General features: G+C 32.7%; 1 protein-coding gene across 2 annotated transcripts in view; it reads left to right on the top strand.

The window, feature by feature from the left end:
• Positions 1 to 27,603, top strand: part of LOC143913074 (extracellular serine/threonine protein CG31145) — a 149,425-nt gene that overhangs the window by 74,782 nt on the left and 47,040 nt on the right. For both annotated transcript variants that reach the window (XM_077432618.1, XM_077432619.1), the window contains one exon: positions 2,878 to 3,186. In XM_077432618.1, coding sequence (XP_077288744.1) covers positions 2,878 to 3,186 — 309 coding nt within the window. The remainder of the gene's footprint in view (positions 1 to 2,877; positions 3,187 to 27,603) is intronic.

The following is a 27,603-nucleotide window of genomic DNA, read 5'->3' on the forward strand; positions in this document are numbered from 1 at the left end:
GCAGGATTTTTTATTATTACATAAATCACTGTATTTCCATAGGCAGAAGAACACGAAATAACAACTAATTAATTAATAAATTACAGAATTAATCATTTGAGACACACAATAAATACAGAAAATTTGTGACAACAGGAAAGATGATTTTTTGCTAATTTTGGAGGAACCGTTTCAACAATGATCAGATAAAATTGGCAAACTCTGATAAGAAACGATTGATTTGGAGTCACAAATACCCCCAAATCTAACCAGCAGTATGGCGGATCGAATCCACTGATCACTTGGTGCTAAACATACACGCTACCATTAAACCAAACTGCTGGCTTACATACATATTAGCCAACCCCTCGTACATACATGTAAATAAGTAAAAAATCCATTTTTAAGAATGTTAATGATCAATTTTCCTTAGAAATATCCTATAATATTAAACGAGCCAATCTTGTGCTTGAAAAATAAGCTGATGATTTCGTCGAAACTTCATTTCCCTTATTTCTGGCCTAAAAGTTTTATTTAAATGGTCTCGTTTTTGAGATACCTCATTTAGGAGAGTGGAGTTTCTCAATTAAAGTCCTATGTTTGGTTGCCTAAGTAGCCAACATAATACTTATTAACCCTATATATGTATGTACATAAGTCAAACATATCATATATGTAATTAAAAAAAAAATCGATTAACGAAGCATATAAGAATTATTTATAAATTTGTATACCCTCTGCCTTAGCGAGCACAATTTGATCATCCAGATATTAGATTTAATAAACGCATAATGGATTTTATTTATCTGAATTAGTTACATCATTTAAATGTTATCATAAAGAAAATGTCGCAAATAAAAATTAAATGTAATTTGGGGATGGAGGGGGGGGGGGATTGCTTACCCATTGTGACATTTACCGATTTTTTACTTCCGTTTTAAATTTATTCAAATAAATTTTAAAAAAATGACATTTTATTACATTAAAAAATAACTTTTTATTACATTTTATGGTTTCTCACTTTTTATTATAGTCTTTATATGTGAGGATAATAAAAAAATACGTATATTTTTTTTAGTCATGTAATATGGATAAGGCAGTCCATTATTCTTAAGGTTATTTATTATAAATTATATTTTTCAAAAATACTGCACCATAAATAAATTTAAGGCTCTCGGTTTATTTATAATGGTGCATTTATATCAAACGAACGAAAGTCATAATTCGAACGGTTTTCTTTGTCTCTATGTTGATAAAGATAAGAAATAAAATTTATATAAATATAAAAGCCCAATTTCGAAAAAAAAAATCGCCTTGGATGGGTCTCGAACCCATGAACCTCCTGCTGATAGCTCGAATGCGTAACTGTTGATGTTATCACTAGTTTTAAACGCACCTTAAAATGTTTCAAAAATATTTCATAGCATACACTAAAATAGTATTGCTCAGCTGAATTACATGTGTATATATGTACATACATACAAGAGTGTATATATGTACATACATATGTTCAGTTGAGGTGTATCATCTTCCAGTTGTTATATATTTTGACTAGTTGGAATATATTCCATTTAACTTGGTACCAACTAGCATTATATTATAGTAGAAGTGTATTTTTATTTGTAATGTATTTTGATTAGTTGGAATATATTCCGACTAATCTACGTAAGTTGACTCATAGGGTGAATTACATTCCAACTGAACAAAGTATATTACAAATGAAAATACACTTCAACTAAACATATGTTGGTACCAGGCTAGGTTTCCGTGAAAACGAAAACGGAATTTACTCGACTAGTAAATTGAAAGTCACATTTTTTTCTTTTGAACACATTTTAGAGCAATACGTAATACGATACGCTACGATATTGTAAATAATAACGCATTTTTGAATTTTAAACACATCATAACTGTCAAAGATAATATATTACAACTCGCGCACATTGTTGAAGGTGCATTTGCGCTTGTTAAATTTGTTTTTTTTTCATGCATACATACATATATACCAGGAAGGCCTAACAGATAAGCCCCAATGTGCCATCCTGGCCAAACATTGCAGTATTTTTTTATTACATAAATCGCTGAATTTCGGGATGCTCTAAACTCAAAAATTAGCGAGACATCTGTGGATTTCAACTTGTGCATATTATGTATATTACAAGTGTTGTACTCGATGACATATCATCGCATGGGTATTGACATATTAAGTTATTTAATAATAAAAAAAATTAAAGAAATGTGTCATCGGTCATGAGTTTGAACCCCCACGCGGTCGAATTTTTTTTTTGAAATACATACCTTTTAAATATATTTAATTTAATATTTATATTTAATTGTTTAATATGAAAAAAAAATGGTAAAAGCTACCTACCCACCTACATATAAACAATATATAAAACACCGATAGAAAAATTAATAAATCAATTAAATTAATTTTCAATAGATGGCGGTATATTATTTTTAAATTATTTCTTTCTATTTTCTTAGCGGAAACATTCGCATCGAACTATATATGTATATATATAGAGCTTTTTTCTTTTGTTATTATTCGTATTATATGTACATTCGTACGTCGTTTTGTTGGTAGCGGTCTAGCTTACGTACACATGTATGTCAAATTGAAACGATTATAATAGTACGGTGAACGTTATACACACAGACACACAGACGGAATAGCGAAATGATATATGTATATGATTATTTTCGTACGTTTTGTTGGCAGTGTTATAATTTTGATGTCGAATCGAAACGACCGTTGTAGTACGGCGAGCGTTATCGCAGACATACAGACGCACAGAATAGTGATAGTATATGTATATATGATACGAGTATTATACATAGCTTTTCAATACTATCAGTAAAATAAATCAGAAGTAATACATGTATTTTTCTTTTTAGCGGTAACGGTTCAGACGAGACGGCGACGATGCATCCCCATGCTCCGTTGATCCAGGAGGCGTTGGGAGGGGAGCACCCCCGCATCCCCCCCGGTCCTGGACTCCCGGATTCGCTGAAGCACGGGAGTGATCCGGCGACGAACGAGCCGCACGACTATTTCAAAGACGTTCAGTTGTCGTTGCGCGTGTTGCAAAGGGACAAACAGAGAAAGACATCCGTGAACAAAGTGATTGTGAAACCGTACGAGGATGGCAACTCCTTCAGGTCGGAAAATCCGACCATTGCCGACCTCATGGACGTCGACCCATCGTAAGTACACTACTTATTTCATACATGCCATAGTGCTATCATTTTGACATTGAAATCGTCACCCCAAATTTAAACTATGACTATCTATTGTATGTTCAAATCTAATCTGGGTTTTAATAGCCATCCAGATAGCAGAAGCGGCGATACTCGTGCTTGTGATCAAACTTTTCGATTCCATATCCACGACCTACATATGTAACTACTTATTTATTTATATAGCAAACTGCTAATACACATAACACAAAATAGCAAAATAATAACAAAAAATTATAAATTATCTTCCACAAAGGTATCCATTAACACCCTTCAAGAAAGCATCAATGTTATTAGAACTTCTAATGCCTTCAGGAAGGGCATTATATTATACATTTGAACACCTCTGTGAAAAACACCTCCTGCAGTTTTAGCTTTCTTAACTCTACCTATAATTAATTTATTCGTTTTATAATTATGTATATCTCTATTCCTAACACAAATAGCAAAATAATAACAAAAAATTATAAATTATCTTCCACAAAGGTATCCATTAACACCCTTCAAGAAAGCATCAATGTTATTAGAACTTCTAATGCCTTCAGGAAGGGCATTATATTATACATTTGAACACCTCTGTGAAAAACACCTCCTGCAGTTTTAGCTTTCTTAACTCTACCTATAATTAATTTATTCGTTTTATAATTATGTATATCTCTATTCCTAACTATATGATTATTAAAATATTTGGGTAATAGATTCTTATCTAGCTTATATGTAAACTTTAAAGTGCTTACTTTAAGACTATTTCTGATGTCCAACCATTTCAATTCATCTAACATACTTCTTACATTCTTACGTTTCCTCACATTTAAAATTGCACGCATTGCTATATTCTGCATTTTCTACAGTTTATCAATACACAAACCACTAAATAGGTTGAGCACTGTAGCACAGTATACAGTATGAGGCCGTACAATACAATTATATATCAATATTTATTTTTTTATATACATATATACTGGTAAGCAATCGCTTTACCTTGTGACTTAATTCACTTGATCCATCATTTATAGTACATTAGTGGTTTTACCCGGCTTCGCTCGGTATTTGTAATATAAACCGCTTAAACATGACTAATCTAATAGATCATTTTATTAAATTTATTTGAATAGTTTTATTTTATATAAATTTATTTGAATACTCAATTGTTTTTTTTTTTTTTATTAAATTGACTGTGGCCTGTGCCCTCAGCGCCTTCGCCCCTGGGGAATTTGAATACTTTGAATTGAAAAAAATTGAATCGGCGCCTATGAATCGAAAAAAAAAAATCGAACGTGTCGTCTACGAACTAACGAACGAAGGTTACATACATACATCTCTCTTTTCATACATACGTCTCTTTCCAAATTATATATTAAATTCATGTTTTGTATATGAATCGGTTTATTTTACAAACAAAAATTGACTTTTCGTTGAATGGCATTGTCGATATGATCAAAATTATGTTTAGAATTGTTGAGATGATGAAATTATAAGGTGTGAAAGTGATAGTTTGACGTCTCTATCACCATTGCATTGGTTGAATAAATTGTTTGGGTTTGGAATAAATGAGCCGCTATATTTGTACGCGGCGTAAGTCCACTTTTCTTCATTTCGAGAAAATATAATGTTTAAATAAAATATGATTTTTTGCGTTTTATAATATTTAAAAATACTGGTGGCTTTTAATAATCTTATTTTGCTTCTTATGAGATTCTTGTAATATCCAATTAAAGCAAGACAACAATTTGGGAATGAAGCAAACTGAAATAGTTTTTTTGGTTTTGAAATTGGACTTTCGCCACTTTCAAATATGCGACAGCCTACATTGTTTCAGTCTTCTCAAAGTTTAAGTTTCACTTCTCAAAGATTTCAAAATGAGGCCTATAATACATTTAAAATCTATTGAACGTGAAACTGAAGTTATCTCGGAGTTCCCAAATAAAAATGCCGGGTGTGTGTTTTTTCGCTATGAAAAACCATATTTTTAAACTTAGTACATATTATCAAATTTGATATACAACCTCCCTATACCCCAACATGAATCTAAATTAGTTTTGGAAAGGCTCTGTAGTCTTGGGTGGCCTTTTTAAGCATTCATCCGCACGAGCAATGCCGGGCAATTTCACATACATACATATATGTAAAAAACTTTATTTTTTAAAATAAAAATACATTTTTTGTATCTTCTTCAATAATAATAGTTTGGGTGAATTGGAATTTTGAAAAATTTGATAGATTTTTAATTTAATTTAAAAAATTTTAAAATCTGACAAATTTTCTAAAATTTTAATTTAAAATTACTAAAAAAGTAAGTCAAACAGCAAAATATGTTTGTATTGTTTATTGTAAACATTAAGTGCATATGTACATATGTATGTCTATGTGAATATATCAAAGGTTTTGACTGCCTTTTTGTTACACATTCTCACTATCAATGACGAGACACGTCTCTTTCTTATCCAGATACATTTTCTTCCGACACGTGATAACATTACAGCAATTAACACCGTGATAAACAAATGTGAGATAAGGCGAAAATAAAGCAAAAAAAAAAACTAAAAGATACATACATACTTGATGAAGTTATCAAACATGTTTGCATCTATTCAACTATACTTAAACACAATCGACCGTAAACGCGTTTGACTTTAATGTATTACAATTTTGAACACATGTGCAAACAGTGACATAGTCAAAATAACACGTAAATATGTATGTGGGGTATGTCTGTCGCTGTGTGTGTGTGTTAACTCAATTTTATTTATTTCTTCGGGAGAAAAGTTTTATTGATCGTTTCGTTTAAATTGGCCGAAACGTCGAATGCATATTTTACGAGGGAATGTCGTGTGATGATCGAAATTGGATTCTGTCGTTTGAACGTATTTGTATCTGATACATACTAAATGTCATAAGTAGGGGAGCCGATTTCGCGTGCATTTGTATAATTTTGTCGATTTTTATTAACGCTAATTGCGCATATGAAATACATACATAAATGGTATTCAATAAGATGATTGTTTTGTGACTGTTTCGAATGTGTAGTTTTTGGATTTTGTTTTTTGTAGCGTAGTTCAGCGCCTCTGGCGACGTGTGATGATATTAAAATGACCGTCAGTTTGATAGTGGCCTTTTTTAATATATGGTAATCTAACAATAATCCCAATTGCAAATCAACATATTTTTTATATTTGATTTATTTATTTATTCAAGAATACTTGGGAAAGGCGGCAAAACCAATGGAAAGTCGTTTTTAATACAAAAAAAAAAAACAAATATCAAATAAGATAAAAAAGTTAACAAAAATCAAAATTTATTTATTTCAAACTATCTTTAGACCTATAGTGACTTTATAGGTTTCTTTAAACCGCCACTATGACCGGAAACATGTAAGCGAGATTAATTATAAAAAACAGTAATAAAAATAATAATATTAAGTCGATTAAATAAAGAAGAAAAATAAAAATAATACAATATGTAAAAATAAAACCGTGAATGAAACACAATAAAAATAAAACAATATTAAATATGAAACGAAATATGAACCAAAAATAAAGGCAACAAAAAAATAAAATGAAAATAGAGGGTCAGATGAGACTTTAAATAAATTATTTTTAATTAATATAAAATATAAATTTGAACACTATTGAAAAGTTTTAGTGTTATTTGTGAGTAGCCCTTTGCCCGCGGCTACATTCGCGGTACTTTTTTAGCGAATTTGTAAATCCAGTTTTCGACCATAGATTGTATATACATACGTATTGTAAGATTTATTCAAGTGACCAAACACATATGTCAATTGACACCAGAAGTATTGTTTTTGAAATAATAAATCACGCCTGAAATATTTTTTATATATTTTATATACAAGTGAGTCGCGCCCATCTAGCTACTATCAATTTACTTATGACGTCTATAGCGGTCATTTAAAATAGATATTGCTCAATTTTTTACGCTCACACTTATCCTGCACACGCCGAGTGCCTATAGAGTAGTTGTACTTCATATATACATATGTATATGTTTATAAAAAATCAAAAATTACTAAAAAAAAATATAAAAATACAATAGTTTCGAAACAACATTATCAAAAATAAAAAAAAATCGGCAAATACAAAATTCCGAATGATAAATGCTATGTTAAACAAACTTTAAGCGTCAATCATAATATGTCCTGCGATTTTTACGCGGTGTTTCATCCGCGGCATCTGACAAAAAATGTCATAGGAATAAAAGTTAGTTTCAATCTACAGTCAGATGGAGCTGTCGTAAATGGGCATTATGTAAGTAAGTGCACCCAGTAAGCGTCGAGCACTTTCGATGCGCATTAATAAAATCACGCATAAATAATACTTACATACATACATTACTGTTTGCTCGCAGATTACTTACCATACATTACATTACGCGCGCTTGTCTTCTTTACTTATTAGCGGCAATCTGTAGGGCAAACAGTGGCGGCGCGTCGCAATTTAAGACGCAGGGGCCGAACTAGATTAATTTCTCGTGGGGGTCCCGAAGCGGGTATCTCAGGGGGAGGGGGGTTGTAATAAATAATGGCGGCCGCCGAGTCGACCTGTCAAATTAGTCAGGGCCGTGCGTACACACATTTGCAGGGTAATGAGGATTCATTAGCTAAGTGAGAGTGCGCGTGGACGCCCGAAATTCCCGCAGGAAATAACCGAGAGTGAGCGAGAGCGGGCCGTCCCGGGAAACGCCGCGGGAAATCCCGGGAAATCGACGATTGTCGATTTCGTCGACTCGGCGGGTTTGTCTTGTGCCTTCTCAGATATTTAAGTATGTATATCGATTCGCACAGATTCTTTTGCGCTCTCTTCTTTGTGCCGTGCGAATTTAAGAATCTTTCAGTTCTGGTCAAATTTTAGTTCGGGAATGTATGTATGTATGTATATGTATATGTTACATTAAGAGCGTCAAATCTCGAATCAGTATACATACATATACTAAAAATAAGTGTGTACACCAGCTTTGGATCTTAGCTAAAGCTTGCGACGCTAGATTCCACAGATAATCATACTAGACAAAGTATACACTGACGTGCAAATTTATACATTTACTGCTGTGCACTAGTAAATCTGCTAACGAATGAAATTTGAGTGGTTTGACAGTTGACCAAAGTTTGTCGTTGCTCTTCCAGTGAATTTTATGCTCAGGAATATAATTGGTTGTGTTCAAATAACTAATTGTTGATGAATTGATACGAAATATACAATAATTAACAAGGCTAAAAATATAATAATTAAAGTATGTACATATATCTGTTTTACCTACGATTTCAGGTTAGGTAAGGTTAAATTTTATTTTGTTCATTAATAATATATTCTTCGATATAATGTCGCATTCTTTCAGTTTTTAGTTTAATCCGTCATAGGCCGACTATATACTTGTTAATAATGTCAACTTATTATTCCTTTCGTAAACATTTACTGTGTATGGAGAGCTAGTATATAACTTTATTAGTAAATGTGTTCAATCATTCTCTCGTGTATACTGTTACTAGGTGATTTTGATGATGCATACACTTACTAGTCAGTGTATACTGATACTGACTTAACACTCTTACTGTAACATATACATATATATTTTTGACCATTGCAAACTATGTGAATATTATTTGTCCTATGTGAAATTTATTTTTACTAACTTTTTACAGAGTAAATTAGTTTACACTATAAATTTAAAAAAAATAAATAATAAAAAAATCTTAAACCAAATTTTATTTCTAGAATACTTCAAAAATCGTTTATATCTTATACTAGTGTTGGACCCGTTGATTTCAACGGGTGGTTTCGAAAAGGAATTGAAACTCGAATAAAAATAAAGTTAAAGATATTGAATCGACTGGTTTCGGAAAGAAATTGATGCACGAATTACGAAGTGATTACGAATTACGAACTACGTTTTGTGCATCGCCGACCTCCTGACGCCTTTGCCCCCGATGCCTCCGTCGCTCCGGGGCCTTCGGCCCCAGCGCCGCCGACGCCTCCGGCGCCCCCGACGCCTTCGGCACCCCGGGGGCTTCGCCCCCAGCGCCGCCGACGCCTCCGGCGCCCCCAGCACCCCCGATGCCTTCGGCACCCCGGGGGCTTCGCCCCCAGCGCCGCCGACGCCTCCGGCGCCCCCAGCCCCCCCGATGCCTTCGGCACCCCGGGGGCTTCGCCCCCAGCGTCCCCGATGCCTTCGGCATCCCGTCGCCCCCAGCCCCCCCGATGCCTTCGGCACCCCGGGGGCTTCGCCCCCAGCGTCCCCGATGCCTTCGGCATCCCGTGGGCTTCGCCCCCAGCGCCGCCGACGCTTCCGGCGCCCCCAGCGCCCCGATGCCTTTGGCACCCCGGGGGCTTCGCCCCCAGCGCCGCCAGCGCCCCCGGCAATGAAAAAACTGAAAAAATGAAAAAAATGAAAAAAATGAAAAACTGAAAAAATGAAAAAAATGAAAAAACTGAAAAAATGAAAAAAATGAAAAAAATGAAAAAACTGAAAAAATGAAAAAAATGAAAAAACTGAAAAAATGAAAAAAATGAAAAAAATGAAAAAACTGAAAAAATGAAAAAAATGAAAAAACTGAAAAAATGAAAAAAATGAAAAAAATGAAAAAACTGAAAAAATGAAAAAAATTAAAAAACTGAAAAATATGAAAAAAAAAAAAATTTGTTCCCCATACTGGTTGATGGTTGATCGTCCGTCACATACAAATATACAAATATACAAATATACAAATATACAAATATACAAATATACAAATATACAAATATACAAATATACAAATATACAAATATATTTAGCGACAGTCCGTTTTTATATATATTATGGTTTCAAAAACGCAATAAAAATGATTCAATTTAAATATGAAAATAATAGTTTTCATTATTCTTTGATTAAATTTAATTTTATATTTACGAGGCTTACAAATTAGTGTAATGTAAATGTGATTTCATGTGGCGTTGTGTTTGGTTTAGTTTGGTTTCGGTTGATTGACCAAGATTAGATCAGTGAATCGGTTAAATGGCTTTGTAATCAGATTGGTCATTGATTACACTGAGCAACAATAATAAATCACTTTTTTACATATCGGAGCTGAAACTAATTAATTTTAACTAAAATGTGACCCACTGAATTCGAATATGACAATGATTTTTGTTGTTTTCTCGTTTATGATATAAGAGCGTTAGAATAATTCGCAATTTTTACATATTTTTGGCTTTTGCAGCTTTCACTGATAATTAATATTGTTGTCTTAAAAGATTGTATCGGAATCCAAAGTCAGATGCTTTTTATACGTATAATTAATTATCTAGCGAATTTTAAGTCAAAAATATATCTTTTTACACATTTTTTATGATTCAATTGATACATATCTATATATTGGTTGACCGTTTGTGTTTTAGTTGAACGAACTGATTTAATTACTCAATGATCCAATTGGTTCAATTCATTGCCTGTTAGTTGAATGAACTGGTCAATGGTTTTTAATTGGTTAATTTAACCGATTGGTGAATTTTATATTGGTATATAAACGGGTCCATTTCTACATATATTTATATATGTATATACATCATAATTATAATGGATCAAGTGAAAAGTCAATTGGTTTATTGAACCGGTTGATTGATTTTTATTTTGTTAAATAAATCATTTGGTTATTTTTGCTTGCATCAACTGATCGATACAGGGTAGGTATATATTTATTGTTTGGTTATTTTTATGTTAACTGGACTGCAAACAATTAAATCGATTGTTAATATGTTTATATATTACTTTATCCATTATAAATATAATTATATATATTTATCCATTATAAATATACTTTATGTTTATATGTTTATATATTATTTTTATATATTACTGTTTGGTTTATATTTTACCAAATAAATAAGTGTTTATAATAGTTGAACGGACCGGCTGATAAATCTGTAATTAGCTAATTACTTACTAGCTACTGCTTAGATTATTTACCAAATTAACAGGTTTTATTATCGGGCTATTTAAATTAAATGGTTCATTAGTTCAGTTTATATAAATAATATGTACAATAGTGGTCACCACGCGGGATTTTTTCGGGCATAGTTTATATTTTGGGCGTGAACCTGTTTTTTCGACTAATAAAAGACGAATAAGAGTCAAGAAATTGATATTGCTCTCGTTTCTTTAAAAAAATAAATAAATGCAATGAATAATTATGGTATATTACATAGTACCTGCTAAGCCCATTTATTGATACTATTTTTGTATGAAATTACTGTTACTGTTCATTTTATTTAAAAAGTAATAAAAAGAAAAAGGAAACGACTGATATTCTCTAAAAAATTTAACACGAAATTATTTATACTGTTATTGATTTATTTTATTACAATATATGTATATAGTACTTGTTTATTTATTTTATTAAAATACATATTATATTTTATAATGAAAACTACAACTACATATAGAAAAAATGCGCCAAAAAGATAATACTCAAATGAAAGATATGATACATAGAAGAGGCTTGTAAAAAAAAACTACGCCCAAAAAGTGCTCACGTGGCGACCACCGATGTACAATGTTAGGCAAATAATAAACGTGCAATTTTTTTAATGTATTTGTGTCTTAAACCAACACAATTATTATACATCACATATATTGGATTTTATTATGAACTAGTGGTTTTACCCGGCTTCGCTCGGTATTTGCAATATAAACCGCTTAAACATGGCTAATCTAATAGTAAAAATTGTATTAAATTTATTTGAATATTTTTATTTTATTTAAATTTATTTGAATATTCATTTGTTTTTTTTATTAAATTTAGCGTCACGGCCAAAACCACGAACCAAAACTTACATACATACATACAAAGTCTTTTTCGAAATTATATATTAGATGACGCAAGCCAATCAAATTTCACTCAGTTTGATATTGAAACTCAATGAAAAAATAAATTTTTGCAAGATTACAACTTTTAAAATTATCACTATATACATATGTAAAATTACTCCAGGGCCGTATCAGTTAATAGTCACCCTTATATTACTACGTAATATCTGTATATGTACATATGTACATATGTACACGGGACTCGGCCCACTTTTGATTTACGACGGGGCAATTAAAACAAACTGAAATGTGGTCAGGCCATAATTTCGGGTTTTCCCCGCCACGTTGGCTGCACTGCTATCATTTCGAAAACGCCCATTTGTTTCGGCTTAGCGAGACGCTAAGTCGCAAAATAAGTCGCACGCCACTGGCCAAATTGACACTACTTACACTGTAAACATATGCGTTCGCATATACTACATACATACATACATATGTTCTTGAAATTTTCCATTTTATATACAAATGTATATGGGGGGGGGGGGGTTCATAATGTTTCGTTACGCAAGTCGATATACATACAATATAGGTATTAAAGGTTTCGATTGTTGTTGTAGGAGGCGCTAATTTCGCCGTGGCCGGTTATTTGTTATTATTAGGCCGGGAGAGGCTGGGTTTTTGCTATGGCGATTCGCAATAGTAAAATCGGTAGTAATCGAGCGGAATAACGGGTGGAACGACGACGTGTTCCCCTGCCGTACTTTCTTCCATTGTTTTGCGGCCATTAGACGCTCCCTAATGGCAAATCGATTCCAGGACCTGAAATTCCTGGTTTTTAGGACACTCGAATTCGCCCTCCGCCCCCCTTTTGTTTTCGCACTTCTAAACAAATTCCATTGGGCGGATTCAATATGCTCTTTATCTATCCGTACGCTAACAGTTTGTATACATTGTAGGTATTTATTTTTTATTTTATTTTTTCATATGACAGATCATTCGAAATCAACACTGTATATATCCTTACATAATTTAGGTATATACATATGTAGATATTAATTAAAAGCGCAAGCATATGCAATGATTGCAACAATCAACAAATTCTAATTAGTTGAATTTGCGAGATAGGAAACGGATGCTGATTTTATTGGAACTATCACAAAAATTAAGTTAGATAAATTGACAAACTCAAACAAGAGACGGTTGATCTGGTTTCAATAACCATTCAGATCATACTAACATCGATAATCATCAAAAAAAAAAAAAAAACAATTCCGGCTGGGATTTTATCTCAAGACCTCTCTCTCTACTGTTAAACAATCACTTAACTAATGCTACCTGTATATTCATATTTTTTATTGACAATGTGTGGGGTTGTATTTTTCATCAATCGACATGAGAAAATTTGTTTCATTTTGATATAATAATAATAAATTTTATTCCGGACGATAGGGAGTGAAATCCCCATCGCCCATATAAATAATATATAGATAATAATATTATTGAAAGATAATAAAAAAAAATAATAAATAAATGATTCAGTGTTGGTTAAAATATATTTTTTTCATTTAATGTTAATTTTTCCAAGCAATAAGTTGGAATATTAAAATAATTAATGGATCAACTTAATTAAAGAGCTTGTAATGTTATGTTATAATTAAAATAACGTTGTTTGTTAAATTATTAGTTCGGAAAAATCAAAGTTTTCCACGGCTTGTTTGGTCGATTATCGCGTCGACTTATTAGTACGTCCATAAAATAATATATTGACCATAAAATAATAATAATATATATAAATGGACGAGATGCTTGCGCGTATGTTTGTACATATGTATGTGGGGAGTACATGATTTGAAAAACACAAATTTATTAATTTATAATTTCAATTTTGATTCCCATTCCGGTTCTGATCGCGATCCTGATTCCTGTTTCACTTCCATTTCCGATTCTGATTCCTATTCCAGTTTCGTTTACAACGCCAGCTGTTGATATTTGTTATTAATTCACGTATCAATTCTTTATCCGAAACCAATCATTGAAATATCAACGGACACAACACTATCGAGTTTTAATGGCCGACTTTTTGAACTGTAAATGTACGATATATTAAAAAATTTGAAGCGTTAACTTTAATAATGATGTAATTTTCTTCAACAATTTTTGTCAACTCACATCGACACGCATAGAGTAAATTTGTATGTTAATGTTTTTTATAATATTTATTTTCGTATTTTCGGAATTGGTTCCATTAAGCAAAACTATATAAAAAGTAATAAGAATCGGTAAAAATGAAATTCATTGATAAGTATCACATAAATTAGCAGCAAATGTATATATTTTCTCACATAAAATCTACACTTTTATTATGCTCAAGTATGAATACCTACTTCATTTCCTCGATTACGCACTTTAACCTACATTCATACAGTGTACACGCATAGGTACATAAGTGTACAACGAATAAATCGCAAATACACAGAATCGGATAAATAAATCAACTGGTGACAATTCAAGTGCAATTAACTCACCCTGCTAAGTTTTCGCTAACGATGTCGTTAGTGGTGTGTGTGGGGTTCATTAATTTTTCAATGACCGTTTGTAAATTGTCGCAGTTGTTTATAATTACGAATGTTTCCCACCGCTCTTTTATTCGATATCTATTTGAATTTTTCAATAGTAGCACAATTGCACTTTTCCAGCGGGATAGATCCACTTAGATTAGCCTCTTTGAATATGCATCGAAAAATTAACCGATCGATGAACAATTCGTTTCAGAGGAAATGTGTTTTTCTTTATTTTTGAAAGCTCTTATCGGGAACTGAATTGAAGGGGCATGTGGAGGCTAGGTATGTACATGTAGGGTGACCGAAAATAATTTACGTTTTTCATTTCCCGGACTGCGGTCACCACTAGAGACCTCCATAGCACCGAGGTTTTCCCAGCCATAAAGTGTCCTTTTTATGGCTAAGATGGCGAGCGTCGATATTGTATGGTGTATCGAAAATTTTCACTCCAAAACTCGAATAGACTATTCAAAAGCCTACAAACTAATATATATGTATGTATGTACATAGAATGGCGGAAAACTTTATATACCTATATAATATGTAAACGTGATTCAAATTGAAGTTTTAACACTAACAATAAATTATACCTTGCTCTTATTGAACAGTTTATCAGATGGTTAATAAATTTGAGATTTTATTTCAATTATTTTTTTACATACATATATGTATATTATGTGTCATGTCAAGAATTATATTACGGTAAGATTAAATTTTGTACGTAAATACCAACAATTTTTCAAACGTAACTATTGCATCTATTGACAATCAACAAATTTTTGATACGCAGCAAATTTACGAAAAATACATATAGATAATATAATTCAAGATGCTGATAACTTGAATTTGCAAGGAACTGAGGGAGGAAATACCAATTTATTGGATTCTAATTAAAAATTAATCTAGATAAATCGAAAAATTCTAGCAGGAGACGATTGATCTGTATATTTTTTTAATAACCACTAGACCTTTCCAGCAGCGTATTTGGCTGGAACTTTAACCCGCAACCTATCTACTGATATAGTAGCTTTACCAGTGCACTACACTGTGGATGAAATGCAAAATCTGCGAGGTTAATCATTGTTATTAGCTATAAAAATCATTTTATTATGTATTTAATAAAATAAACGCAAGAAATTAAAAAAAATGACTGCTGAAGCAGTCACTCTAAGGTGGATATCATTCTCACACTGACCATTGAGCGCGGCGCGTACTGAATTCCCCTTGTCTCGCATCTGTAAGGCACTTGTACAAGAGACTTGGCGCGAAAATAATTACTTGTGTTGATATTGAAATCGAATGGTTTTATTTAATATTGACATAATTCGAATCATAGAGGGTTTGAAGAGGAATACATAAATTATGAAGACCCCGCATTCAGTATATTTGGAGAAATAAAATAAAATATATGTCCTCCTAGTCACTCGATATCCATCACAGTATGGCAAATGTTAAATATATTATATTCAAGGCTGATTTTCAAATGATATCCAAAATATATGAAATCAAAATACCTGTATTAGGTTAATGAAATCCTAGGAGTTAACACAGATTGAAGAAACCAAATTGTGAAATTTGATTTAAAGATTAGTTGGGGATCTTCAAATGGTTTCAAAAGAAAGTACTCGTATATTTATTCAAACATAGAAACAAAGTTGAAGGTAAAACGTAAGGAAAGGGTGTAGAATCAGTTGATTGAATGGAAAAAAAGTATTATAATAATGAAGATCAATAAAACAGAACGTGATTTAGAGCGCATTATATATACCTACATAGTACGACTATATTCATGAAAAATCGCATTAAATTTTCCTCTATCCGATTGAAAATTCCATCGGCTTTTCATCCCTATCGTCGCGAATTAATTACCTCGATCGAATTTTCCGGTTTTGCGAGTGCCCCGCAAGTGTGGAAAATACTATATAATATGTACAGGGAAAACTGAATATTCTCTCGGGATAATGGGGTCGTTAGCTCGGAGGCTTAGCAGGGCGAGCTTCGATTGCGAACCCCTGCCTGCGAATTGGGTGCACCTGGCTCGACTGCATCGATGCACATCTGTGATTTTTCCTAATTATGGTGCATCCTCGAAACGAAATGAAAACACGACCGAATCCTCTCCTCGTTGAAACCGATCACAATAATGATCAGTGTATCGCTACTGCGTTTCTCAAACTGCGATGATATTAATTGGAGCTCTATTATTGTTTGTATTACAATGCTAGTCATTTTATAAAATTGTTCTTACTATTATATCACGTATATACAGACATATGTAAGGACAAATTTGAGTATGATTTTTTTCTTTAAATTATAATCCAAGCTTTAGGGTCACTTTGTAGGTTCGAGGGTCGACGCAGGGAAGGTATAGGGAAAAATTGCTGAGCGGTTGAAAAATAAAAATGTCGATTTGAAAGAGAAACCGCTGTAGATTGGACCAGATATAGGGGGCGGTTGGTCGGACAGCGGTTAGGGGTCGACCGTTTGACTCTGAATTTTCTGGAGATAAGGACGGTCACCAGGGCGGATAAAGCACGGCCCGCGGACCCCACGAGTGCCTCTATCTACCACCCCTTATACACCCTCTCCATCTCTATGTACGCAAAAGAATAATATCTATATATGTATATATAAAAAAAATAGTACACCCTTGTATATGCGGCCGTAATCCCAAATTGGATACATTCCTCCGTGAATGATAGATCGCATACGCTCATACGTATGTATTATTATATATTATATTATTTGTTGTGTGCAGTGTGGCCTTTACTCAACTGTATATAATCTACAAATATGTGCTTGTTATGCAAATCCACAGTTTTCAATTTTATGCTATCGAATTTGGTAGAAATTGGATAGAATTAGAAACATTACATATTAGGAGTTTTAATGTAAAATTGTTCCATTCATATGATGAGGCGAATTTAAAAAAAAATTAAATACTAAATCTGAGCACAAATTTAAAAAACATTTAAAAGAATTGGTAAAATTTACAATTTCGACAAACTTCAATGCAAATATATTTTTTTATTTTATATTATTTTTTATGGATTATCCATGATATATAACATCTTTTCTACCTAAAGGTGTTTCCAAATTCCAAAATTCGCTGTTTTCGATGTACCATACATATCTAATGGTACTTACAATACAAAGTTTTCTGAAAAAGTACTCGTAAAGCGCGCTAAAGCTATTTTATTATACATAAATTAATCAAGCACAATCGTCTAAGAGAATGCTCCAAAGTGACGAGTGTGCTAAACAGATTAAAAATGGAAGAAAGTACTTGAAAATACAAGTAAAAATATATAAAGAGAAGAAAAGAAATATAGAAGAATAAATTAACGTGACATTAAAATTCTTAACTGATCAATCTAACTGAACTGTTCCTATTGGTTGCGACCTCTGTAACCAAGGCAGTGGTGCAGCAAATGACGAGAGATGTGACAAATGTCAATGGTACCATCTAGTGAATTTAAGAAACGGAGGGTACGAGGATAGGAGAATTGAAATAAGCCACAGTTCTTGCCAGAGGACAGGACGATGGCGGATCCATATCAAAACCTACATATGTCTCCACTTAGTCGCTTTCGTCTTTCAATTTTCATTTCAACATTCAACATGATGCATACCTTACGGCATATGCGTAGACGCAGGTAGTCAACCGTCCACACTTGTTAAATACCGTTGACTGAATTGATGTTTCATCACTGTCAGTGCCATATTTTTGTTTACTATCTTTGTTTTCTGTTTATAATATTATGACACTTAGTTTTTTTCTTCACTTATTCATAGTTCATATTATGATTTGTTCCCAAAAATTTTGAAGCATAATTTTTTTATTTATTTAAGTTTTTATCCTTGCAGTCCCATAGTATCGGAAAATTTCAATAATCTTCTATAAAATATATTATTTCCTTCGATTTGAGTGTGTGACGTCACATGACACACGAAAAATTGCAAGAATACCCGACCGTGTATATATGTATATGTATATATATGTATATATATATATATATATATATATATATATATATATATATATATATATGTGTGTGTGTATGTGTATGTACTTTTTGTATTTTACTACATATGCACATATGTATATAGAAGTTTTTCCAAAAACCAAAAAATTTGTAATATGAAAAGAAAGCTTAATGACCTCCTTATGGATTGAATGGAGAGGGGGAGCTTAACTTATCGGTACATCAGCTTCTCACGTCATCAATTTTATCATAAATATTTTGAAGATTTGAGTTCAATTTTATTAACTTATTTAAATACGTGTTTCGTTTCTTTACCGCACCGTATGCTTGATACGATTACATTTTATGCCAAAAATGATTTTCATACCTGTGCAGTTCGCATTTTTTCGGCTTTTTCATAGGCTTCGCAGGCTTCATATTCTCATTCTATTGTAATCCTTCCCAAATATCTCCCCCCCCCCCCCCACCTTAAGTCTCGGGTCCTTGAAATAACAATAACTTAACCGGTCGGCCAGTAAACCTTCGGTGTGTCTCCTGAAAAACGTGCACTCTGAACTGGACCGCAATAAATAGATAATCTGCAAACCCCTTCTCAGGGAAGGGGTTGAAAGTTATCGTAGTGGGGTAACGTAGTAAGTGGAGTAACAGACGCACCCCCAGCACGTTTTATTTTTCAACTTTGACCTACCCACCCTCTTACCGAAATCACGTTTTACGGACTACGTACATACATACAAGGGTTTGAATACTGTTTAGTGATATATTTTTTAAACCCCATACATACATATATATTATATTTTTTGTCTGGAAAATAATTATTCTACCATTTTTTTTATTATTTTACTTAGAACAACTTTTCAACTTAATCTTCATAGTATTTGAAGTCCAAGATCGAAAGGCTTTTAAATTTTATATGTAAAATCACCAGGGGACGCTTTGCTAATGGGTGTCTGCTATTTAATTCGCCTGTTTTCAATACATTCAGAAATGTCAAATAAGGTATACACTCTCACGATATCCTGACTAAGACCCTAGGTGAGTTTTGATAGCGCTCGGATTCGAAAATCGAAGGGCTCCCATATAAAGACACATTTGGCAAAGCCGTTCAAATGTGTGTATCCGCTATTTAATTCGACAGTTTTCAATAAAATCAAAAATGTAAAATTATGTATACTCTCTCATGATACCATAGCTTAGACGCTAGATGAATTTTGAAAGGAGTCCGAGTCCAATATTGAAGTGTCTGCTTTTTATTCAGTAATGTCAAATTAATTATACTTTCTCATGATACCCTAATTTAGACCCTAGAAGAGCTTTGAAAGGGCTTGGAGTCCAAGATTGAAGTGCACCTACGTAAAAATACCCGGGCGACGCCATGTTAATTTGTACCCACTATTTAATTCAACAGTTTTCAATATATTCAAGAAATTTCAAATTAGGTACATAAAATAAGTGCTGTGTCCAGAATCGAGCAGCTGACATAAAAAAATACCTGGGCGATGTAACATATAAAACTGAAGGCCTTCTAAATACTTCAATTTTGCCGAGCAACGCCGGTTCATATGTTATTTATGTTGAAAAATAAAAGTATACAAACATTTCCGAATTTAGGCTAAAAATTAAGTACATACATACATACATATACATATGCAATAACATAGAAAATGTATATACATAGATTAACAATCCTTAATTTAATTCGGGAGCACCAAATAAATATAAACTCACCACAAATCCCGGATACATACTGATTTTTACATTATTATATGCAGATTGTTTAAGGGTTTGTTACTCGTCCCACCCACCCATCCGCCCACTCACCCTTAGGTCCCCCGATCCGGGACGGACATCTCTCTCCCCGCTATATTTTATACATTCCACCTTTCTTGGTCGTAAAGGTTGTTGCGTCCTTTACGATGTTTCAACCGAATGCTTATGTATTTCAACCCCTCACCACCCCCAACGTAAAAATGTGCGAATATCAATTAACTTTCGAAAGTTATTGCCGCACTTTATGTATGTTTGTATATATGTATGTATGTATGTATGTACATACATACAGGGCTGGTTTAAAATTCTGGTCGTGTCCAGCGTCCAGCGTATCCTCTGTGCTGGTCGCTGTTTGCTTTGGAGGAACCGCGAAAGCCACGTCCACCATCTGTTGACGATACCTGAATGCAAACCTGGATTTACCAACCGTCTGCCATGTGTCCTATATATATATATGTATATGAACTTATGTATCTACGTCTACTACAAACACTTTAACGGCACGTGACTGTTTGGTCTCTCTATGTATATGTATATGTATGTACCAGCTTGGATATTATTGAAGATATAAATATGTATGTTGTACATAGTTGTACAATTGTTTTAGTTTTGACGATATATACAATATATGTACATATATATTAATTAAACATTTGAACGGAGAGGAAAAATGCAAATTTTGGATTTTTCACCATATGTATGTATGTATGTATGTAGATACGCTTTATTCAAGAGGACAGTCTTTATTTCACAACTCTGTCCTTTATATTTATTTATTTTTTAAAATTGCCCCTTTGTACTTTATTTTGAAATATCGACTATATTAGCGCCGAAATATTTAAATATGCAATTCATAAATTTTATAAAAAACCTGTGTTGAATACACTAAGCAACAAAAATAATTACCGGAGCAGACTATTAATCTTTACTAATTTTGACTCATTAAATTCGAATATGATAATGATTTTTGTTCGTTTCTTTTTGTTTTTGAAATATGAACGTTTTAAAAATGCTCAATTTTTCTTTGCTCGTTTTTTGTCTTTTTCATTCATTACTCAAAATTTATTTTATTTCTATGGCAAAAGTGTATTGAAATTCAAAGTTGTATGTTTTTTCTATTGATTGTTTATTGCTTTATGCGTATTATTCATTATCTATGGAATTTTCAATGCTTAAAAATACATATAATTGATTATCTAGCGAATTTAAAAGTCAAAAGTATATTTTTTTTACCACATTTTTTCCTTGGTGTAATGAATTTTTTCAGGCTTTTGATCAATATCTAGTATTACTATGCCAAAAATGAGTATTGGAATCAATAGTCATATGTTTTTCCTATTGATTGTGATTTTTCAATGCTTTAAAATACTTATAATTGATTATCTAGCGATTTTAAAAGTCATGTAATGAGTTTCCGTGATGTAATGAGTTTATTTCGCTAATTTTTCTCTTTACCACGTTTATAACGATTGCTTTTCTATCTTTATAATTTTTTTTTCATTTCAACGTACTAATTCGAGCGTTAAATGTCTTTTAAATTTCAATAATATGTAATAAATATGATAGTTTAAAACTGAATTGTATAATAAATGCTTTTCTTTTACATATTTCTAAAACGATTCTTTACATGTACTTTATTTTTTCCAAAAATCATGGTCACTGTAACGATAGACCTAGTGGAAAATTTGCATCATATAGATTTTAGTGACTTATGTTAATTTAATACATATTATTTGACAATTATATTAAATCATTTTCAAACTTTTTAGATGTTTCGGCGTACAATTTTTTTAAAGCTCCATACAAAATAGACCACTTTCAAAACATTTAATTTTATTTTTCACACAAACACGCCGAACTATTTTAAAACATTTTTATGAAGCGTTCGTCTGTTCATCCGTTCATTCTTGCTTGACACCTCGACACATTTATTTTTCATCAAATTTGCCGTTAAAAACGTACAAATTGAAATGCTTTGCGTAATTTCGCTAGTTTCAAAAACGACGACCGCCAATTTATAACAAATTACCAACATCCATAAATGGTATAACAATGGTACCTAGTATATTCGTGTCTGAAGAATTTTCAATAGATTTTTCAGCGCTTGTCTGGGTATTAGCAATTTCATACTTCATGAGGTGATTTTAGTAAGCCAGAGCACGACCGTGTTGACTCCAAGAATTTCATATAAATGGGCCATTATTACAATGGAGACGTAGAGGCTTTTCAGCTCACAGCGCGAACGACCAACTTTCAGCTGGAACTAAATATTAAAAAATTAATCATAAATGAAACAAACCACCATAGAAAAAATGTCATAACAAAAACCATACATACAAGATTTCGTACTACAGCGAAAATATATAGAAAAAAAAACTATCTATACAAATAAATCAGTATTAACCATATAATATATGTACAAATTTATTCGTATAATATGTATTTTTCTGATATTTACAATTAAGTGATTTTTCCTGTGTGTTTCTACAGCACGAGAGAGCTTTTCCACGGTGTAAACTCTACGTCATACCCAAGTATGCGAGCTTTAAAGCCTCTCTCTAGCGGATTACTTGAGCGTTTTCCGATTGCAATACAAGTAAAGTTGGAACCAACAATGAATAATAATATTTTTTTTATATTATACAAAGAAAAACTGATCTTCACGAATGACGTGTGCTATATAATTGTACAATGCAATGTGAAACTCATTATATTGTCACTATTGTCATTATTATACGTGCTATTATTATGCAGAATACTAGCATTATTGTTGACAACATAGTCAGTCGCAGTTGAAGTATCATGATGTGAAAGCGTATGATTATTTTTAGATCGGATATAATACGTACATTGTATTCTGCGAAATTTAATTATAATTCTTTCAGAACTAGTTGTGTATTGAGATATTAAAAATAGCCGCTCTATATTTCTAGATAGTGTCAACAAATTAGTGATATTTATTTTCATTTAGAGAATATTAAAACAGTATACATATTATTGTTGGCTTTTCTTCATTCGCCATCCATTGATGGATGAAGGCCTCTCTACAAACACGACCAAAACCGGGTAAATTTGTTGCGCGACCAGATCAAATGTGTGCAGTTGTATGGAGCATGCCACACCAGGCAATTCACCGGTTGTCCAAGTCGTAAGGTCACCCAACCAGTGAGCTCGGTTGCCGGTGTTGGGTCCGGTCACGGTGATTTTATTAATTGAGCAACTCAGTGATTAGTTGCTGGTGACTCGATAGATAAAAAAACTATAGATTGTGTGACTATATCGTCACGTATTGAAAACCTAGTTAGACCAAGTTAGAATAAACCTTCAACGCGAACCGAATTTAGAATGAGCATCTTAGATATATAATATTACCTTCAGGAAATTACTTGGTACATGAGGATACCTTACCCCTATACCCAGATTACATCTCCTCGGCACATGAGACAAATATCAAAATATTGTCATAGAAAGTTCAAACTTTAGCTAGTATACGTATATACATACATATCATGTATACACATAAGTTATTTAAAATTTACATCTACTTTTATTTTATTTTATGTTCTATATATAAATATTACAAGTTAGACATTGAACCTCAAGTTGCTACACAAAGTTGAAAGCACTCAAAGAAGTATAGAACGTTGTATGTTTGGCATAACGAGGAAAGACAGGAAACGTAATACGTGGGTGAGAGCTATGACAAGGGTAGTGGATATATTGGATAGAGTGAAGAGATTGAAATGGCAATGTTTGGGCCATGTGGATAGAAGAATGGACGAAAGGTGGACAAATGGTGCTGGAATGGTACTCGAGAGAATGCAAAATTAGGAAATTAGGAAAATGTGTGTGGTCAGATGGATGAGAGTTGCATAAAACAGAGACGAGTTGAAGCTTGTTGGAGAGGTCTTCATCCAGCAGTGGATGGTGAATGGCCGTAGACAGTGGTGTAGTCGGGCCGGGTCGCCGCCTTGATACTTATTTTTGAGCCAGGTCGCCACCCTGGCACTTTGATTGATATAAAAATTGTTTTTCGAGTAAAATTAAAAAATATTTCAACTAAAATTTCACATAAAATTTTGTATTCCAAATATTGTCGGCAGACTCTCGTTCTAACAAACGATGACCACAATCGAATAGTAATCTGAGCACATTCAAAACTTAAAGGACGATTAATGAAATTTATTAATAGGAAACATTCTTTGAAATATTGACCATAGGCACTTGAGGATAAAAAAAATGAGGGAACTCAGCTAAAATGAATAGTCATCTCTAAATTCATATGTTAAAATTTGATAGTTTTTTGACATATGTACATGGTTTTAGAATTGCTAAAAGGAAATTTTGCTATTAACACGGGTTTTGCAAAATCAAAGATGTTGAAGAGGATGCATTATGGAAGTTTTTATAAAATATAAAAAAATACATCATAATTTCAAAGAGTCAGAATATTTGTTAATTATTATTTGATTTTTTTTTATAAATATTTTAACTACCAATTTTTTAGTAAGGAAAAAAGCGGGGGGGGAGGGTCGTAAGCATTAAACACTGACCTGGTTTTTTTTTTATTTAGCACTACACCACTGGCTGTAGATGATGATGATTCATATTACTTATTACTTATATACCGAATACCATATGTGCATATGTCAATAAAGTATTTTTTTACCATATAAAGTGAGTAGTTTTCAAAAAGCATTCCACTCAACCAATCAATTACTTCAATTCAATTGAATTTGCAAAATCACATACGTACATGTGTGTCACTTACACGGTTAATTCATCACTGATTGATTTCCGATCTGAACGGGAAGCGGACATCGATTGTCAGCGAACAAACAGACCGAGACAGTTCAGCGGTCGTGTCTCTTCGGGACCGAGAACCCGCGCTTCTCAATCTGTGGCCTCGGGTCACTCTACTACTTTTATATACTTATATTAAAATTTGTGCGTGATTTCGCATTTAATTTTATTTCGCATTCAAGTCTCGCGTGCGTTGTCAACTTTGCGGGCACGGGCCGCGGCTTATCCCGGGCAACGCCGTGCGGAATGGCAAGTCTCGGAGCAAAGCCCTCCAGCTCGGGGATCTTCCGACCTTGGCACACTCGAAAGCCCTCTAAGTCTCGTACGTGGCCCTCCGCGACGGGTTTTGGTATTCCGTGCGTGCGATTTTGGTACTTCTCCTTGCAGAGTCGGCGAACCGTGAAGTGAATGCGGTCCACTTGGTCTCTTGATATTTCTAGTCAGCGGTCGCCAAACGGTTTCATTTGCGGTTTGAGCGATTCTGATCCTTTCGGTTCTTAGTGTGCTTTTGTTTAGCGAAAATGCGAGTTTGTTTTCCTGAATATAACGCGATAACCGGTTCAATTCCATTTGCATAGTTTGAATCGGTACGTGTGCTTAGCTATTGAATAGAATTGTATTTTCTATTTATATATGAATATCATATTACGGCTATACAATTTGAAAAAAAAAAGGTATTCAATATTTAAATGTATATGATAACCGGTTCAATTCCATTTTGGAAATTGTATAAAAATGCACTGTTCACTATTCATATACAGTTTGAGTCTGTCAAGATTAAGTTTTAGAATTTTGAATCAAATTATATTTTATATATGGATGTAGTTTTGCCTAATGGAACCAACTCTCTCAAGTAATATTTATACGGTTGGAATTTTTTTATTAAGACATATAAATAGAAGTTGTGATAATTGTTGGCAACGATATATTTAGATTGTTTATTATGATTAAATTTATGATTTTGTTTTTATATACTCATGATTGGTTTCTTTAGATCAAATTATGACTATTTGAAAAATCGATTTTATATATGTATATGTTACAGTTGAAGTGTATCTATAATATGTAATATATAATATTTTGACTAGTTGGAATATATTTCATCTAATGAGGGATCAATTTGTATCATTATAATTGAAGTGCATTTTCAATTGTAATATATTTTGACTAGTTGTAATATATTCCAACTAACCCACATATGGCGACTGGTCAAAATGTGCATATTACAACTGAAAATACAGTTCAACTATAAGTTGGTACCAGGTAGGGTGGAGAGGTTAGGTTTTCGTGAAAACGTCACTCGACTAGTATATTGAGTTAGAAAGTCGCATTTTTGTTTTAAACAAATTCTTAGAGTGGTCGAAATACAGTACTCATTATCTTTATTCGTAAAACCTAGCAAATATTAACGCATTATTGAATTCTAAAGCATTCATAATAAAATCAGAGCTGTCAAAACTCAACAATTATATTACAACTAGCGCACATTGTTGTGATATAATTTACTAGTTGAATTGTATTCGAATATGAGTGACCTAAAACGCCAGTTGGAATATATTACAACTGAAAATACACTTCGGCTGTATACATATACATATGTACATATATACATATGTAGCATTTCATTTTATGCTGTTTGAAATTTAAATTTTCGTTGACCGGTTCAGTTCCATCGACGTCTATTCGACCGATTCATTTATTTTAGTGATACTTTTAAAAGTCAAAACTAATTGTTGGCATATTATTTTAACTTTTGCTATATAACAACCGGTTAAGTTCCATCATCGATAATTTAAAATCGTTAAGCATAATTGAATGCAGTATAATATTAATCCTTACTGTTTTTTTATACATTGACATATTTTCGAAATATTTTATCAGGTTCTAAATTTTTTAAATCAATATTAGAATATTTATCATCACTTTTTAACCGTACATTTCCAATGAAATCCAATACTGCATGGCATATGTAAATTATATATAAAAATTTAAACTATCGTCATTAAAACACCAAAAAAAAACTCACCTCTTGATTTAGAACTCTGTTGCAAGGTGACCGACACTATTATAACATAAAAACAACAACAAATCATTAATAGCATACGAAAAATTAAATTTAAATTTACAAATTTATTTTTAGTGTGCGACTCAGCCGCCACTGAAAATAGCGCAAATTATAATTAAGAATGACAAATTCAAATATTCACATCCACTATTCGATTACATTCTTGGACGTTGAAAATATTGTCATTCGGCCAAATCATCATGTACTAGTATGAATTATTGTTTTCATTATCTCATATAACATTTGAAACAGTCCATCATTAGAGATTACGGCCGATTTCCATCGAACAGATGCGATACGTATTCCGCTAGCCTTGAGCTTTGACGACAGCTATATAGAATGACTGTACGAATGCGAATTCGTCATGATTTGCACATGTATTTTTTTGCACAGTGCAACACAC

The sequence above is a fragment of the Arctopsyche grandis genome, chromosome 6 (genome assembly GCF_051622035.1).
Source record: "Arctopsyche grandis isolate Sample6627 chromosome 6, ASM5162203v2, whole genome shotgun sequence".
NCBI lineage: Eukaryota > Metazoa > Arthropoda > Insecta > Trichoptera > Hydropsychidae > Arctopsyche > Arctopsyche grandis.